At 40.0% G+C, this 18,611-nt stretch overlaps 2 protein-coding genes across 3 annotated transcripts; both read right to left on the reverse strand.

Annotated features, from left to right (window-relative positions):
* Positions 1-32: 32 nt before the first annotated feature.
* On the reverse strand, positions 33-6,621 carry zgc:109965 (Nicalin-1-like). Its single transcript, XM_051415558.1, has 16 exons — positions 6,539-6,621; positions 6,092-6,274; positions 4,526-4,716; positions 3,549-3,693; positions 3,351-3,448; positions 3,138-3,215; positions 2,910-3,013; positions 2,206-2,294; positions 1,936-2,075; positions 1,678-1,856; positions 1,480-1,567; positions 1,319-1,357; positions 761-933; positions 608-661; positions 451-529; positions 33-298 (listed from the first exon to the last, which is right to left on the reverse strand). Exons 2-16 carry the CDS (start codon positions 6,234-6,236, stop codon positions 242-244), a joined length of 1,659 nt encoding a protein of 552 aa, XP_051271518.1. The 5' UTR covers positions 6,237-6,274; positions 6,539-6,621; the 3' UTR covers positions 33-241.
* A 452-nt stretch (positions 6,622-7,073) lies between these two features.
* On the reverse strand, positions 7,074-18,598 carry fam219aa (family with sequence similarity 219 member Aa). 2 transcript variants are annotated; one of them, XM_051414662.1, is made up of 6 exons: positions 18,343-18,598; positions 14,071-14,167; positions 13,027-13,120; positions 12,256-12,336; positions 10,925-11,000; positions 7,074-10,127 (listed from the first exon to the last, which is right to left on the reverse strand). In XM_051414662.1, exons 1-6 carry the CDS (start codon positions 18,400-18,402, stop codon positions 9,969-9,971), a joined length of 567 nt encoding a protein of 188 aa, XP_051270622.1. In that variant the 5' UTR covers positions 18,403-18,598; the 3' UTR covers positions 7,074-9,968. The 2 variants fall into 2 exon arrangements, with proteins under 2 accessions (XP_051270622.1, XP_051270624.1); XM_051414664.1 differs by having other exon boundaries at positions 10,946-11,000; positions 18,343-18,596.
* Between the last annotated feature and the right edge of the window lie 13 nt (positions 18,599-18,611).

Genomic DNA, 18,611 nt, shown 5'->3' on the forward strand with positions numbered 1-18,611 from the left:
AACAAATTCCAGTCAGTTCATATAAGCAATGGTTTACAGTACAATGGATTTATTTATAACGAAAGGTACAAAAATCTTTAAAACAGTATACATTTCAAAGCAAATGCATACATTGTAAGTCTCATGATCAGTCTCAGAAGATTCTTGTTGCATTGCTTTCATGTTCTGCACAGCCAGTGAAGCAGAAGTCCACCATACGCAGTGCAGACTTCAAAGCCTTTTTCAGTGTTCACAGTCCTTTTCACTGGTGCTTGGATTTCACTGCTGCTTTGAGCTTTGTGTAGAGATAACCAAAATTCTGTAAGAGAAACAGGGAGATACTGTAAATCAACCCGATACATAAAGTGTTGTCTACCTATCAGCCAGTGCTTTAAAACTAAGACATACAAGGTGCTGTGCTGCTTGCAAGGAAGTAATGAACGGACAATATAAAAGGGTACATTAACAAACCTGAATGGCATAGTAAACAATCCCCAAATAAGCAGCGATGCAGCCGCCAAGGAAGAGATCAAAGGCTGCAGGCTTCACTCTGGAAGAAAAAGTGTGTCATTTAGTGTCTTATTGAAATTTCCACATGCACAAAATGCAAATGAGCGCAGATATTTACCTGTACATCACTATTGGTTGGTCCATTTGATCAAAAAAGGTAATATCGGGGTCCCTGTATGAAGAAATATAGTTAATCAGCTGTGATCTTTCTTTTCCTACAGTACAACTGAGAATATTGCACTGTATGTGTTTTCTTCTTCTACCACGTTACCTTTTGTCCTGTCGAAAAGCATGTCTGTGAACCTGCTGCAGGTAACGTTTGAACTCGTGCTCCAGTGAGTTAACCAGCAGGATGTGACTGGGCTCTTTATCCAGCAGCTGACTGGCCCGCGGTACTGACGTCAGGAAGGACATCAGATTGGACATACGGCCGTCCTGAAAGTCCTGCATCAGGAGAAAAAAGTGTGCCAACATTAAAATAAAATGTATTTTATGCCAATGAGTCACAATGTTTACCCATGAAGGACCCAATTTGGAATTCACATTCACTTTTTCAATTACCAGTAAAAATTAATCTTTTAATAATGTTGATTTCGAGCTGTAACTTAAAAACTAAACTTTCTACACTTCAGACTCGTTACATTCCAAATATACTCAAAGAAATGGTTTTATTCAAATGCTCACAATCTTCAAATGAATCAAATTAATGAGCTGAGGTTATTACGCAGACTGAGGCCTTTGAAGACAGAAGCACTCTGCAATTCCTATATATTAACACCAGAGGTCAGCACTTGTCTTTGCATATTGACCAAAATAACCAGGCTCTTACCAGTTGGCCCTTGAAAACCTGCACGTCTTTTGGTGAACCCTTGTGGAATATAATAAAGATTAATCACACATTAGAATGCTGATGAAAGGAAATAAAACAAATAATGAAATGACAGTTTGTGTATTTAGATACGCGCTTTCTATTTTCATGCATTTAATCACCTTGTCAGAGAGATTGTACATGTAACGTGCCAGTGCTTCTGCTATGATGATGCCGTTACGCTTAAGTTTCCTGAAGTCCACTTGTGACCTGTGAAAAGATACAAAGACAACTAAGATGTGTGTCTTTATATCATTGTTTCATATCATTTCACAGTAAGCACATTGTCATAATAATCATAAACAGACTTTAGAACTTACATAGTGTCCAGTATGGAACCACGGAGCTCAGATTTGGGATCTTCCAGATGAGACAGAGTAAAGCTTGGTATCCTGCGCAGGCTGTAGCGCTCATGCTCCCAGGCTACTGTGGACTCCACAAGATTTATCTTCTTGTGGACCAATCCCACCTTCACCCAGGGAAATCTGGAGGAAACCACCTGGAGGAGTGGTCACAAATTTAAGGCCACGAAGGCTGAGATAGGCTGTATTTTTCAGCTAGCACTAAAAGCTTGTTACCTCCTCCATTTGCTGAATGAAAGACTGTATGGGAGTGTCCTGTTTAGGAGGGCGGGATACGTGCATGTACAGTTTATCACTGTTGGCCAGTGTATCCAAACACAGAACAAATGCCACATTGTCATGGAGCAAGCTGGACTCTGGGAGAGGAAAAGTTTGGATATAATAAATCAAGCTGTGCTGCTCATGTTTAGATATGTTAGTACAGTAGACTACACATGGTTGATACAGCATGGATCCCTAAGTCTGAACATTTCAAGAAAAACTCACCAGCATGGTCCAGATTCTCCTCAATCCATCTCTTTGTGCCAAGGAAATTGTATTTTCCTCCTCCGGTTAAAGAGAACATTAAATTATATCTAAAAGGCCAAAAAGAAATTGTTAAATGGTTTAGTATTTTATACAGGGCTGCCCAAAGGCCTGCAGGTCAAAGTTGGCCAACCATAAGGTTCGTTTTGGTCCGCCAGATGTTTAGTTTTTAAAGTGAAAAAGATCATATATTGCTGTTAATGTTGTTTTATTTATAAGGTAAAAATGCTCTTTAAATATGTAGGGTCCCTAATTATTCATTATGTTTTAGAATCTGAGTATTGAAGGCAGAGTAACACTTCCAAGGGAAAAAGTTTAGGCACCCCTGATTTTATCCATAATTGACCAAATACTATGTTTTTAACCAAGAACATGATAGGAGCCAGTTTTCACATAATTAAATAATGATACATTTGCATATCTAGCAGATTCTACCTAAACAGATGGTGATAGTGTACAGTTGTCTTGAGAATGTGACAGAGCTAGGTTTTCATCCAGGTTTGGGATGATGATATTATTTGCTTCAGCATTATAAAATCTATGCTCTCTTAGCTTTTACTGTTTGCAATATTAGCATCACTGGGTGCTTGGGCCACACTATAATGACCAAAGACCACATGTTTGGTTATGTTATTTGGTCTGTCTATATGGGAATTTGAGCTTACGGTGGTCTGGTGCTTGGGCTACTATAAAGCTTCTGGAAGAGACGAGCCAACTCTAGCAGGATGGTGACCCCACTGCCATTAGAGTCTGCTCCATATGACAACCACTGTGTTACACACAAAAAACAAACATACATCCAATTAACATAGTATTATGCTGTGACTAAGAACATTTAAATCAACATATGTTAAGAGCTTTGGAAACTGTTTTATCATTTCCATGTGACTCACCGGTGCCAGCCCAAAGGAATCGTAGTGGGCAGTGATGACAATAGTGGGTGCATCCTCCCCTGTTCCAGGAAGCACTCCCTGAAATAAACATCAGTAGTTACACAATGCAGGACTGAGGACCAATCACAAGCCAAACTAACCACTGTTTTGACTGAGATTTGAATAATGTCAATAAAAGGTTTTTACTCTTCTGTTCTTGAGTTCCACACTCACCTCCAGGGTGACAATGGTGTTGTCAGTGATGGCCTTGATGGGGGAATTGTTGCTCACTAAGATCTGAAAGGCTGTAGCTGTGACCATACTTCGAAGGACTGAGACAATGAAAACATACAAATCTCAAATGCTGTATTTTTCCAGCTTCCTTGCAGTAAAATGTAAATGTACATCCATATATCCTCTTGATCCTCTCACCTCTGATGAATATAGATGAGGTCCGGGTGGCTGCGGCTTGCTTCACCTCCTCATACATGTAAAGCAGCTGTTCATCCTCAGGCACCACATACACAGGCATGAGGGTCTCCTTCAGCAAGGCCTCACTCTCACTGACCATGAAAGACTGAGAGGGAGAAAGAGATTCTATTTCACAAGCCACAAATCATTCATGTTTCATAATGTCATACTTAAGCAAACTGTTATCTAATACTCTGGAGCACTAAAAGATACGATATTATATTCAGAAACTGTATCCTGACTAGTTTTTGGTCGATTAGAAAAAGATGCTGTAATTATTTTCTGTGTTGCCTTATAGCATGTCCCAACCTGGGGGTCCCAACACCAAGTAGGGGTCGCCAGAGCTTCACAAGGGCTCGTGAGGGGTGTAAGAAAACTTTAAAAAATATATATACTACACACTAGACAGGCCTACATCTCAGAATTTCCTTCATTTCTGTGAAGAAAACTTAACTAAATTGTTATTTTAAAATGTTATATTGAACACAAACTATATTCACGCAGCCTTCACTCTTTCTAAACAGCCTAATTCTGCATTAGAAAAGCATCAGGCATAAGGAAACACTGAATTTGTCATAAAGAAGCCTATTAAGTATGAACAGTTGTTAAAAATTAAAATACAGACAAAGACGAATTGTATAAAAAAGTTCCTCAAAATATCAGGAAAATCCATCTTTGATGTAATATTCAGACGAAATAATCTGCTCAAAATTCATCCAAATCACTTGTTTTACACAAACTTTCTGCAGTTATTGCGTTCAGTATTTATGTTAATTATACAGTTTATCAGTTGTTCTGTACTGGTATTGTAACGTATAGAAAATATAATGTGAAATATGCATAAAATATGTCACTTTAAGTCAGGGGTTGTGATAGAAAACTGGTCCCTTAAGGAAAAAGGTTGGCAACCACACAAAGGTGTTCCTGGATGTTGTTACCTGTACATTGTCATGGGGGACACTGGAGATATTTTTGGGCAGCAGGATCATTATGGCAGCAGCACTTTGCCTCTGTGCCTCGAGGTATTTTTCTGTGGTGAAGTCCATCACCTTCATGATGACACAGCGGCGGTTCAGCACCGGCTCATCTGCTGCACGTGCCTCCGCCACCACAATGGCCCCACGGCAACCTCAGCAGACAAGACAAGGGAAACATGAGCACAAATATCCTCTCAAGCTTCATGATGAAAGCTTTTAACTCCACTCCACCTCTTCTGCTGTACTGGTAAAAGCATATATATAATATTTTACACTGAATGAAGCCATTATGCATGATGAGTACATTTACTTTTTATACTTTTAAGCAACTACATGGAACTTTTATGTTCATTCTGGCAGCCCCTGTTGACAAAACCAATAATGTTCTTTGTTTTGTCTGATTTCGAGGGAAATCCGAAGGATATTGTGCTGAGAATAACTATATAGAATTCACCATTATTTTCACTGATAGTCTTGTTTGTTTATGTAGGTCACATAGAGGCATCGGAATTAAACTGAGATTGTTTCAAAACCTGTATTAAAAAAAACTCCTTGTAGTATGTTAAAGTACATTTTTAAAATGTAATTTGCTGTCATCTGTCAATTAAGAATGTCTCATTTAACATCCTTATGTTTAGCTCATATCTTCACACATCTTAATTAATCATTAAACAATAATATAAATGTGTTTAGCATGTGGTGGCCATGTTATCTTGAGTGTAGTATGTCAGTACAGTGACAAAAAGAGAAAACTCTTCTTTTGTATCATCTGGAATTACCAATTGCCACTGGTTAACAGATGTTACAGTACTCAAGACCTCTCACAATCCATTTTTAGACATCTCATGTCTCATGTTGGATCCCTTAGATACATCCAACAATAACTTCCATCTACATGTTTTAAATATTTACAGCTCAAAAGCACTAAATAAAATGTGAGGTGAGCAGTGGTGGAAGTACTCAGATTAAATACAAATGCTAGCATGTAAAAGTACTCAAGGTCCTGCATTCCTTCTTAGGTAAAAAATTATCAGCAAAATATACTTAAAGTATCAAAAGAAAAAAGTACTCGTTCAGCAGAAAAAAGGGGTTTGACTGATGTGTTATTATATATGATATTAATAACTCGTAATAAACAAATGTGTATTATTTTTTCCTCTAATCTTTGCTTTTGAAGAAAATATTGGCTATTTGTATCTCTTTTGAGATAAATCTCTCTTTAACAACTCATTGACATCTGAAATATGACCAAAAAGGTTTAGAAATACTGGTTTAATTTTTAACAATCCATTGTAAATATGTTGTTTTCTGTCAAATGAAAAAATGAAAAGTAAAGTGGTAACTACAACTGTAATATAAATGTAGTGGAATTAAAAGCACAATATTTCCTTCTGAAATGTAGTGGAGTAGAAGCATAAAGTAAAGTTCCTTGAACCTGTACTCACAGTAAGTACAAAGCTTGAGTAAATGTACAGTACAAAGGTACTTCCCACCACTGGAGGCGAGGTACAACTCTCTGGGACTTACCATGCTTCTGCTGTACCACGTTGTACTGTTGCATCCTGTAGGCTGTGAACTCATAAGAGGATACAGCAGGAAGAGCCGAGCCGTACAGACTCTGGACACACAGCAGCAGCAGAACAGCAGCTACACTCACGCCTCTCAGCAACATGATGTCAGGTCCTGCCTGGGTTCTGTTACAGTCTTAGTCTACGAAGAAAGGCCGATGTTATACCAAAGCATCATACAAGGCCAGACTATAACTATAAACTATACTTCATGATATGGATTTTTAAGGTTCCCAATATTTATATCCTTGAACTAGGGCAACCCATCTTGTCTTGTACTAGAGAGTACCATGGCATAAACCAACCCGGAATTCCATATTGAGACTCCCACAGTTTACACTATCAATAAACATGAAGTCAACTTTGATTCTACTTGCATCATTTTGGGCACAGAAATGTTCCTCACCTGTCTCCCAGCAGTCCTGTTTCATGAGCTCTTCGTACCACGTCTTCCTCAACTTCAGTGCTACTCCTCGCAGCGGGGACAGCTCCTGGGACTCAAGGCGTCTTCTGTAGGTAAGCCACCATTCACCATCTGCTCCCAAGGGATCAACTTAAAGCTAATCACAAATACCCAACCCCCCACACTCACTCACTACTCCTCTATCTATCAATCTATCTTCCCGTTCCTCCTCCCAATCCTATCTTTCCTGGCTGCAGTGTTACACTCATTCACTTCAGTAGGCAATCACACATCACCAGCAGAGACTCTGTGTGGGAGGCAGGAAAACTGTTTCATACAGTAGCTATTTGCTTCATCTCCTGCAGGGACAACGGTCTGAAGCAGTCTGTTGAGCTGGTGGACTGGATTGTTGAGAACTGAGGCTGCATAGAGACTTCAGTCTATCGCTAACTGAAAAGTGGAAAGTATTCAAAAAGAAATGACTGTTTGAGGACATCAAGCAAAAAAGGTAAAATTAAAAATGACAGAAACACGTGGCAAACTTCCGATATCTAATATTTATTTTCTGATATGTTTCACTATACACAGAACTTTTAACACTGTATCTAAATGGAACCAGTTCACAATCATCATAATAAGCACCTGACAAATAAAAAGCATCAGTCTGCATATGAATTATTTCCCATTCTTGAAAAATAAATTAAAACACACAACTGCAAATAAATAGAACTTCTGTTACAATGCATTACTTTAGACTCCCAGAGTGAGACGACACTGGCCTGAAGTAGTGCACTCAATAGAAGACGACTGCGATGACCTGTGTGAATCTATTAGGATGGTAATGACTGGAAAAAAAATCAGCACCATAGTCAATCGCACAGTCAGTCCCTCAGTGTTAATGTTAACAGCTACAGGTCCTACACACACATCAGCTAGTAGCTGCATTAGTGACATATTACCTGACCTACTGTACTTTTTTCTCCTTACTGCAATTCTTTTAATTATCTACACACATGGCACCTTATTTGCAAACAAAATGTAAATTTTTATTTACTTTCTGACTCAAATGCTGTATAAACATTGAGGCTGTAGCAGGTATATCAGTCAGTAAGACTCCCTCTTACAGGTAAATATACAGGATTATGATTTAGTTTTGTCTACTCTCCAAATACGGTACTTTGACCAGAGCACACATATATTCCTTTTATGACCACATATTACACATATGCTTGCAGATCTGGCACCACTCAGAACAATCACTCAGAGCATCTTAAGAGATGCACTTGTAGTCATACATTGTACACTGCAGCCCCAATCAGTGAATTACACAAAATTGCTTTTGATGTTGTCCTATCTGTATGGATTTTCATACAGATGTAAAACGTCTTGAGTTGTTAATGTGCTAACAAAGTCAGCAGAGCATCAGTTTTGAAAGATTAACGCAACATTTCCCAAAAACACTGCAATATATCCAGAGAGATATGAAAGTAAGATTGTTCAAAAGTTCAGAAGCATCTTCACATCCTGGTCTGAAATCCTCTGTACATGAGTCAACAGGATATTCTGAATGGTACCATGAGAGTGTGATCTGTAGTTACACTGAGCCAAGTGTTGCTGGAATTTTGACCTCTTTAGACTTTTTCTCTTCACCGTATACCGTGGATGTAGGTTAAGTTGTGCCAGAACCCCTACTCTGCTTCAGCTGTAGTTATATTACCATGGTTCCCATAAGCTGGGTTAGAGTGTATCTAGGTTTAAAGAATAAATGTTTTTCAGGTGTCATGCTAGCCAAACTATTCATTGCTGTTTTTTGGGAAATCCAGCCTGAACTTTCACCGTCATTTGTTCCAGAGCAGATTCACATGCAGGTGACTTTTATCATCTACTGAACAGTAGTTGATGTCTTTAGAGCGATGTAAACATAAAAATAAACAGTATGCATTCAGTACTTCCTAACAGCAAGGACTACTTCCTTTTCAACATCATGGAAAACATCCATTGGCGTAAAGCAGTGACAATACACAGCGGTGTCCGGTGCTACATATACAGTTCTCATGCCCAAATCAGACAAATTGGTTATATTAAAACTCAAGGGGAATATGCAACTATACAAAACAAATACACTTACAACAAAACTTTAAAAGACAGGAAAGAATTTTAGACTTCCCTTGATTTCAAAAAAAGAAAAATCCCATTTTATTTCCATCCAGGCGATATGGAATCACTTTATAGACATTCTTCAGAACCTACAACAGGTGCATGACCAAAATTGCACAAAATGTCTATGTATTTGCACATATTCTAAGCCATTTATTCCCTAAAGTATATGAATTATTTTGAAACCACACTCAAATGTTGTGACTGCCTTTCGTGATTCTCTTTAAACATCCACCCATGTCGGAGCTATCATGGACAAACACAAAAGGAAGTACCCACTAACTCATGAGCTGTTCTGCCATTAGTTCTAACAACTGTTTCTCTATATCTACTGATATTACAGTGGGTGAATCTAAGTATTACTAACTTTATGATTTTAAAAGCACGCCTCACATAAGGCCTCACCAGCACAAGGATGTGGTTATGGGGTGAACAAAAACTGATAAACTCTGCACAGGCTGCTCATTAGGACACAGTGTTAACAGGCAACATGCAAAACTATTTGTTTTCAGCTTCTTTTGACTGAAAGTGAAACAATTAAGTATTACAACCTTTGTGTAACAGACAAACCTTTAAAAAAGAAAAAATCTGGACTTGATATCTTAGCGTAAGCATTAGTGTTTTATCAGCAGCTTGATAGTTTAGCACTACTCTCCTGGACATATTGAGACACACGCACATCTTTTTCATGTTTTGACACGTATACACAGGAAGACGAAGCAGACTGGCTGAAAGAAATGAGAAAGAGAGAAAACAATGGCGACTATGAAACTTCCCATCTCTTCTTGTCAATCAACCCATCAATGATGATACAACAGCTGAAGAAGTGGATTCCATGGATGGCGCGGCTGTCACAGTAATGTCACCATTTTAGGCATTTTGGTCGAATAGTTCCCGTTTCTGTTCTTCCACGACATCGCACAATCCTTCACGGTCCTTGTAAACTAAAGTATCCACAAGCGCGAGATGGAGGTCGAACGAAGGAGAAGCAAAAGTAACATGGTTTCCTAAGAGGTAATGTTTCTGCCATGAGTCGAGTCCTGGCTTAACCAACAATGCAGAAGAAAGATGCACAGATCCTACCATAGGAGGAACATGCACATATACTGTACATATTGACTATTTTCTCTTCCTATTATTTTAGCATTTATAAACCCTTGTTTTCGCTTTGTGCCATTGCCAGCCGACAGTTTTTCCTCCTTGCTGCCACTCTGGTCAGTAGTTGGCCTCAGTGCAGGTGGCAGGCAGGAGATTTTTGGGTTGGGTCGGGGTGGTGCTACTGAATTTGACAGGCTGTGGAGGGAGCAGCCTGGCAGCACATGCAGGTGGGGTTGACTGCTTTAGGGGGGATCAGATCCAGGTCCTCGTCATCCGGGATCTCATCGAGCCGGTACCCGTCCTTAAGGAGCTGGATGTTCAGGTCCTGGTTGATCTGCTGTAGAAGCAAAAGGGAGGAGATACAGTATCAGCCGAGCTGCAGGTCAATTAGGACAATTCCTTAAAGGTCCAGTGTGGAACATTTAGGAGGGTCTATTGGTAAAAATGAAATATAAAATTCATAACTTTGTTTTCATAAGTGTATAATCATCTGAATATAGGAATTGTTATGTTATTGTTACCTTAGAATGAGACGTTTAGATCTACGCCATGTTTCTACAGTAGCCCAGAAGGGACAAACCAAACATTGGCTGTAGACAAAGGCAGTCAAGTCTTTTTGTGTTTCATGATCACCATAGTTTCTCCTTGCTTGCCGTGCTTGGAAGGGGAGGGTGAAGCGAGCAAGTTGCACTCTGCAACTACACCACTAGATGCCACTAAATCCTACACCATGGACCTTTAAGCTAGGAACGACCTCGGTAGTTAAATCAGTTTCTATGTTGATTCTAAAAATATCAAGATAGATGTTCAAAAGCATGGTGATCCAAATTAATACATTTTTGCAGAAACAGAAGGCAGCAACATAAGAGTCTGGTGAGGTCACCAGTGGAAATGGTGTAAGGCAAGAAGCAGAAACAAACTCTAAGAGGAAGAAATGAACAGGAATTTGGATGAAAATTATGGACAAACAATTACATATGTCTGTGACTATGAAGGCTCGGAGGAGCCAGTATACATTGCTTTCAATGGGTGCACATATACCTGGTGTGGATGGTGACAATGGGGTGATCAGGTGGTGATGTTTGTGGATTCACCAAATGACGCTGTGAAACAGTATAATGTGTGTATAGATACCTGGTCCCTCAGACATCTCACCTCGGCTGAGGAGTATCCTGATGAGGAGTATCTGGACATGTCGAAGTCATCATCACTGCAAGACAGGAGACATCAGCTGTCACACACAACTTTCACAAAAGGCGAGGGTTCAAATAATAGTAACAGATGGTAAAATGGTATTTGGGTGTTTAAAAGGGGTGGTATTGATTGAGTATGGCTGGGAGACTGTAAGAAACGGTCAAAACTGAAGTAGCAGAGGTTGAGATATCCTGACTTTTAGTCTCAGTATAGGGTCAAGCCTTTAAAAATGCTGTATCCTACATTTCCCATAATGCAACTCTGTTAGGTCTTTCATTCTACGCTTCCTAGTAAATGTCCAAGTCCTTTAAACTCTATGTTCTCTCTATGGACTTTTTTAAATCTATCTGTGTTATTAAAGGTTTATTTAGTCTCCAAATAACCCTGATGACATCATCAGGGGGTGAGTAGTACTCCTTATGCCCGTTTTAAAACTGCTACTATTGGTTCACAGTTGCATCTCTTATTTGAACTGGCCGAAAGGATTATTCGTAAACATAAAGTATTGACATTTCCAAGGCTCTGATTTCACATTTTAGAGACAGACTGCTGCAGTCGCTTGAGTCCTATGGAAAAGATTGGCTTTAATAATGAGGCTGAACAGCTATACTGTAGCACAAGTTACAACAGACAGAACACTACCAGACCATTTGCTCCAAGGAGTAGCAATATCATGCTAATGCAGACAACAGGCTTTTTCCACCCAAATGAGTAATCTGCCTTTCATACACTGTACACAAACAAAACAGAGCAACACTGTGCAAAGGCTGTGCATGTGAATCCAAGATGTAGACAATAAACAAATGGTGTCGTGTGTGGCTGCGAGACAGAAAGCTTGTCAGATGATGTGTATGATGCAATACATGATATAAGCTTGGTTGGCTGTCCGGGGCGCTCATTTCACATTAGAGCGTTTGCCTCCCGCACGGAGGGCACAAAGGGTGGGACTCATCTGTGTCAAATACAAACCTGCTGGTGCAGGGTGGAAGCGAGCACTCCCTCTGAGCCGCTTTTCCCTGTCCAAATCCTCACCCCGCTATCCTCTAATCCTGCGCCCTGGGAGAGGCTTTGCCCCTTTTTAGGATCCCTTCTGTTTGGAACTCTCTCAAGTTGCTCTATGGATTAATGTGCCATCATGACACAGAGAGACCTACAGAACTAACAAGTTAGCCATTTTTCCTTTTAGGTAAGCCTGAAAAGTTTGTCCTTCTGGCAGTGTCATATTTTAGTATTATAGAACTTGATATGAAGAAACAAAATAATGTACATACCTGTCAGTGTCCAGTGCTACCAGGGGCTTCTCATCTGGGCTCTGGTCTAAAGAGGAGTAGCCTTTGTTTGGCACCACCAACCTGAAGATGAGCGTAAAAAAAAAAAAAAAGACAGTACGCACAGACACAGAGAAGACAAAACTTGAAAAAGCATTCAACACAATGCTTTCTTACTAAAACACCCATAAGAATACTTCCAAACATTTCAAATTGTGGACAGAGTGTTGTAATAGTGAAATGTTAGACAGCCTTTACAAAATACATGATAATTGTCTTGAGTATGGTGCTTTCTTTACAGGCCACAATGGAAAAAAATCTAGGGGCTAATCTGTAGCGTTCAGACTGCAGGCAGATTATCTTTCCCCCTCAGAGACTCGGGGTCCAGACCAGTCGGCAGTCTTTCTTATATTTCCACAAATCCGCCAGGGAGTGGGATTAGACAGATGAGCCAGTTGTCAATACTGTGGGTTGTACTGGGTTTATGCTCAGTGCTTCTGACTCTCTCTCATCACCACCATTCAGTCACCAAATCATCCAATTCCCTCTTCTCTAAAAAGCCGTGCTGTTGTTTGTTTGGTTTTAACATTAGGAAGTCTGATGGCGTCCTTGGCAGGCTGGCAGCAAATAACACATTCAGTCGCAGGCCGACATTGAATGTGGAGTGGAGGATACAAGAACATATCGCTCAAAATGCTAATTGATGCGAAGTGTAACATTTGTGGTTGAGTTGGTCAACATAACAGAAGAACAAACGGCAGTGGAAGCTGTTACCTTGTCCTGGCATTCTTCTTGGGTTGTTGATTGACAGGACTTCCCACGGTGCCATTCTTCACTGATCCCTTCCTGGCAAGGTCCCTCTGTTTCTCTGGAAAACCACAGGATGTGAGGTCATCAGTAAACACATCAATAAACCTCAACTTCACGACCATCAGTAGATTTAGATTTATTCATTTTTATTTCTTGACAAAAGTAACCAAAGATGTTTAAAACATACAACACATTTAGTTATCTTATTTGCTATGTTTGCTACTCAGTACACAGCCTATATAGCCAGCACAAGTAACTACCAGTGAGTATGACCTCTGCCAGTGATGGTGGTTGGTTATTTTTGTGTTGCAGCATTTAATCGATGAGTCTTTATTAGCACATATGTGTATGGATAAATGAAAACATGTTGTTTTCTTACAATATTGTTACAATATTGAATTGTAGCACTGAATGCTAATCTCTTCGAGATACTATGTTTTGCATAAAAACATTTGGGGTTGCTACTGAAATTTAAGTTCCTCTTTTAAATTTAAATGTTTTTGAGGATGGCAAACCTCTTACTTGGCAAAACCGAACATTTTTGAGATATTGACAAGTAGGTTTCAGGAAACAATATTATTCAGCAAGCTTTTTGGAACAGAGCCCTTAGGACTAAATAAAAATGAGGAATCCTGAGTGTGACAAAGGCTCTCACAGTGTTGTGGCGGTACAATATCAGAGGCAGCTCAGAAATATCCTGACAGTGAAGATAAATCACAATGCTTGCGAGTATAATTTCACTGGCTTACAACACTCCTAGTGAATATCATACTGTGCTGGATATGAGCAGAATGTTTGTGCTTATTTTGACCTTGTTTGGTGGAATTGAGCAAACATGCACACTGCGGTAGCCTATGGCAGGTGGGCAGAGACACATTTCTGTCATGTGTTAAATGCTTTTATATGCATTCTGCAGGGGCTTTCCATTATTTGCAACGGCATACTGTTAAACCTTAATTGTGTGGTGTCATATCATGTATTGATTTGCAGTGTGTTTGGTTGTGATACCTATTTGGACTTGCAGTGGTGAGGGCTTGTAGTTCATAGCCACAGTCTCTCCCTTGGTGTCAGGGTCCGCCTCTGAGGTAGAGGTAGCTGCTGGGTCCTAGGAGAAAGAAGGCACAGTACAGAACATATTAGCTTTAGTGCAACACTAATAATGTCATATATCTCACTTTAGTCCAGTCTATCTCAGGTATATATCCTAGGGTTCTGTCTCTTCACAGACCTTTATAATCCTTGTTGTGTCACTGCTGCAGTGTTTGCTAATTCAGTAGCTGACAGGGATTAAACTTGGACTAAAGCTGTTTTCTAGTTAAGACAATTCCAATCAACTTGTGCTATACTTCTACTGGGCACCTGCAATTGAATACAGTCCTAAGGGCATAATCAACTCAGTACTGAGAGCAGCCCACTGATTTATCACCAAGCTAACACAGCCTGGAAAATCAGCTCTTTTTTAGAACCTGCTTGTGTCCAGTACCCCGGCGAGATTTCCCAAGCCTATGTGCCACTATAACTGCCTGGTTTGCAGCATCAATAGGCTTTAGTGTTCCGTCTACGTCGCTGGCTCTGTTTCTTTTATGTGTGAGCAGTGACGGCATGGGGAGGAGGCCGTGGGAGAACAGAGGGGGTTGCTGTTGGAGCCACGTTTCCCCCAGATTGAGAGAGGGGAGCTAGGGTGCGCTTGGCCTGCTCTGCTGACAGAGCTCCACATTATGTTGATCCTACAGGCCTCCCCTTGTTGCACTCTGAGGGACTCCACCAGCCACATGGACGAAGGCTACCAGGCAATTGGCATTCAATATCTCTGTATTCTCTCCAGAGAAATGGCTGCTATATTTAAAAGCATCCTCCAAGCAATTAAACAACTGGAGCCGAAACATAGAACTTTACCGTTGCAGTTAAAAATTCATATAGGCCACTGCTTTATACTGAGATACAGGATGCTACTTGTATAAATATCTTTTAATAGTGTAAAATAAAATCTCTAATCAAAGTGTTGGATATCTTAAAGGGACGTATGAGGGCCAGGCGTGTTTATACTTCATAAAACCTTAATGAAAAAATAAAAAAAGAACTGTAGTGCTTTTGAAGATTGCGTGAAGGGATTACAAAATAAATAGGTCTAGACACAGATATGCCTGAATCTATCCCATCAAAACCTTTTCATGGTATTATTGTGAAATACTATAACAATTTAGGCCAATTCCATGAAACCAATAAAGCTTATCCAATCTCACAGGGCCTTATGAAAAATTCATGAGTATTCACTGCAGGGACAGTGAGAAGCTTATTTTGCATATCGATTTTCATGTAACACATTTAAAAACAAGCTGCCAACAACACAATCTGGTAAAACAGCATCGCACAGCACAACATGTTTAGAGACATGTAATGGCTAGTTAATTAAATTCAGAGTGAGAAGTTACATTTCTGTCATCAAACCAAAAGGCTAACTCTGTAGCTTTTAAATGTTTCTCAGGAGCCAACCACAGCAATGCATCTCTTATTGTGAAAGAACAGTAACCTCGTTCCATTTCCCCACTTCTCAACAAGAAGTAGTGATAAACGATGGGCTGTTGTTGTTAGTTTTTTAAAAAGCTGTCGGTCCAATATGGCCAAAAACATCTTCGATGGATACATTAGTCTCAATCTCATCTGGTGATGGAGCATTGTTCAGTTAGCTGGAATAATAAATGACAGCTGCAACGGGGAATACATTATGCACACCGGTAGGAGTGATGAAAGCACAGTGTACAGATGAGGTATTCCCGCTGTAACAAGCACAAACATGAGCTCTTTCTGTTCTGTGACAGGCCCTTCCCTTGGATCATTGAGCTTCCCTGTCTTTTTTCCCCATTCTTGTTTTTCACACTTTCCCTCATAAAGATACTGTGATGAGGTTGGGTCATATTGTCTGTCAAATAAATCCCTTTGAACGTTTTCAGCAGAACTGGCAGTGAATAATGAAAGGGATTCGGTATTAAGCTGTCTGTGGCAGAATCCACCGCCACTTCTGGCACATAAAGACAGCGCAATTACAGATAGCAAGTAGCGGGTAGCCCACAAATAAAACCCCTCTAAAAATATAACCGATTACACAATATCAAAGTTTATAGATAAAATGTATAAAGTTTGGCCAAAAGAAATGCTACCGAAAGTTCTCAAACCTAAATAATTAAGTCCTTATATGCATCTGGTATATTGTTATTAGACATATACGTGTAGCATATATATACCTTACTTTGATGAACGGTCAGTCACAACAGATTGCTGAAGTTGGCCAAAGTCAGCTAGACCATATAAAACATACATTAAGAGCCTGGGTGCTGACAGACACTAACAAATGATTAAGACCTGACCTATGACATTTCTAGGGGAGACACATTGATTTTTGTGTATTAAAAGTAAAACAGGGCCAGTGGCCCTGACCTTCAGCATGCTCTCATACACCTACACTCACTCATGGTCTCACACACACACACACAAACAAATGTGTACACACACACACACATATAAATGAAATGACCTCTTAGTTTCATCAGCCTGTCCTCCTTTAGTGCCTCTGATGATGAAGAGCCACAAGGTTGCTGACACAGCACAGGCAACAAGCGATTGGTAGGATTATACATCACCGTCTCCCACTGGCCAATGGAAGTGTAGACTGATACATCAGGTGACCATTAAAACAGTTGCAGGCTATCCTTATGACAACTGGGCTGTACTGCAGTCCCAGTGTGTTGCAAGGCAATCTGTCATATCATTAGATTTAGCCTACAGTAATAATTCTTAAATGCTGTAAATCCCTGTGCCAGCTTGAAAAGGCTAATTATTGGGATATCATGCTTAATTCAAAAAACAGATTTTGATGAGTAGTTCATTGAAAATAATTTCCATTTTACATTCACACTGATAACAGACAATAACACTGATTCACTCTAAATTTCATATAAAGCTGTGTGAAATTCAAGGAGGCAGGTGCCAGGCGCATTCATGCAGTTTATGAATCACAATGAAGTTATTAGCATTAAAATGCACAGTGTGTGCCACAGCAACTGTGATCCTGACCCAATCAAATGTAAAGCGAGGGACTGTTTCAGAGGCTGGAGCTGCAAAAGACAGGAGATAACATTTACAGTGTTGTCTGACTCTGGCATGATAATTACGGGAGGTGATAAAGAATAAACTATACGTTTTCAAGAGTTTCAGGCACAGAAGCTGACTACAGACACACTGCAGCCACAACCGATCGAGTATCTCGGATATTGGATTAAAAAGTGCAGAAATCTCACTGGATGAAACATGAGAGCAGATTCATGAAATCTTCAGAGGGAGAGGCAATCGCTGCTGCACAAAAAGGAGACTTTCTGTACCAGAGAAAGTATGTTCTTTCTGTGATTTCTGCTGGAATTTAGCCTCAGGGGTAGTAGGCCTAGGAAAGCACGGGTACGATAATGAACAGTAAAACTTGGAGCTCTGCTTTTGCCTAAACCCCCAAAGGCAAAAAAATAAAAAATAGGAACAGCTGGTTGAGACTGCTTTGTTTGGAGTGTGGAGAATAAGGCCCAGCCTATCAGAATTATCTCCAGTATAATAACATAGGAAATGCAAGGGCAGTGGATCAGTTCATTATCTGTGGTCTGGTCATGTCAGATCATATCCAGTGTGCAGGTTGGGCCTATATCATAATGCTATTCAAACACTGAGACTATTCTCTCACTGTAGGCCTGCTCGGGCTAGCCATCGGCAGGGTCGCAGTCCGCAGTATCGGTTCGGACAGAGCTCTTATTCAGGCGATCATCTGGGATCTCAGCTCACACAGCTCACACAGACCCAAATAACACGTCACCAAATGACGAAATGTGAAAACGGTGGGCTGTGTCAGCTATTGATGTAAACAAGCGCATACTGACGTGGATTTGAAAAAAAAAAAATAAATCTGGATTTTAGTGAAGTGCGCAGTTGAATTACTACGATAGACTAAAGTGAATGGTTATTTATTTATTTATTTATTAGTTAAGTATTATCATTCTTAAATGAATTATTAATGTACGTAGAAAGAGGAACGATATTACGGTACAAAATCAATGTAGACCCATCCCAAAGCTCCAGTTTGTGCCACAGCTGCAGGTCGCTATCGGTTAGCTCTCACGCGCAGATTATGTGACACAGCTGTCACGATAAACCGCACGAGCGAGACATGAATATTATCGATAGTATTCAATAGAATTATTTTACATAATATGTGTTTTTTTTTGTTTGTGTTTCCTCGCTTACCAAAGGCTGTGTCTCTCCGTTGACTGGAGGTACTTGGAACCGGTCGATTTCTTCCATCATTTTGACAAAGCGCTACAGAAACGATACAGCCGTCAAGATAAACGATGACTTGTGTCTAACTATCCCCGGTTAATGATGCTCGGTAGTCGGGGACCTTCGTTGTTCAGCATGATAGCAGTTCGTTTTCCTCCATCCTGACAGAGGTGACTCGACAGCAAAACAGCAGTACCGCCCCACTTCCGGGTCTATAGAATATTCATGACAATTCT

Source organism: Dicentrarchus labrax, unplaced genomic scaffold, assembly GCF_905237075.1.
Source record: "Dicentrarchus labrax unplaced genomic scaffold, dlabrax2021, whole genome shotgun sequence".
NCBI lineage: Eukaryota > Metazoa > Chordata > Actinopteri > Moronidae > Dicentrarchus > Dicentrarchus labrax.

Bases quoted from the DNA above. Each gene is read 5' to 3' on its own strand.
- fam219aa (XM_051414662.1), bottom strand. From the start codon at position 18,402: ATGATGGAAGAAATCGACCGGTTCCAAGTACCTCCAGTCAACGGAGAG. The intron at 14,168-18,342 runs GTAAGCGAGGAA...TCTTTCTCCTAG, and splicing joins ACGGAGAGACACAGCCTTTG to GACCCAGCAGCTACCTCTAC. The intron at 13,121-14,070 runs GTATCACAACCA...GTGGTTTTCCAG, and splicing joins ACCACTGCAAGTCCAAATAG to AGAAACAGAGGGACCTTGCC.
- zgc:109965 (XM_051415558.1), bottom strand. From the start codon at position 6,236: ATGTTGCTGAGAGGCGTGAGTGTAGCTGCTGTTCTGCTGCTGCTGTGT. The intron at 4,717-6,091 runs GTAAGTCCCAGA...TTGTCTGCTGAG, and splicing joins CGTGGTACAGCAGAAGCATG to GTTGCCGTGGGGCCATTGTG. The intron at 1,358-1,479 runs GTGATTAAATGC...ATATTCCACAAG, and splicing joins TGTACAATCTCTCTGACAAG to GGTTCACCAAAAGACGTGCA.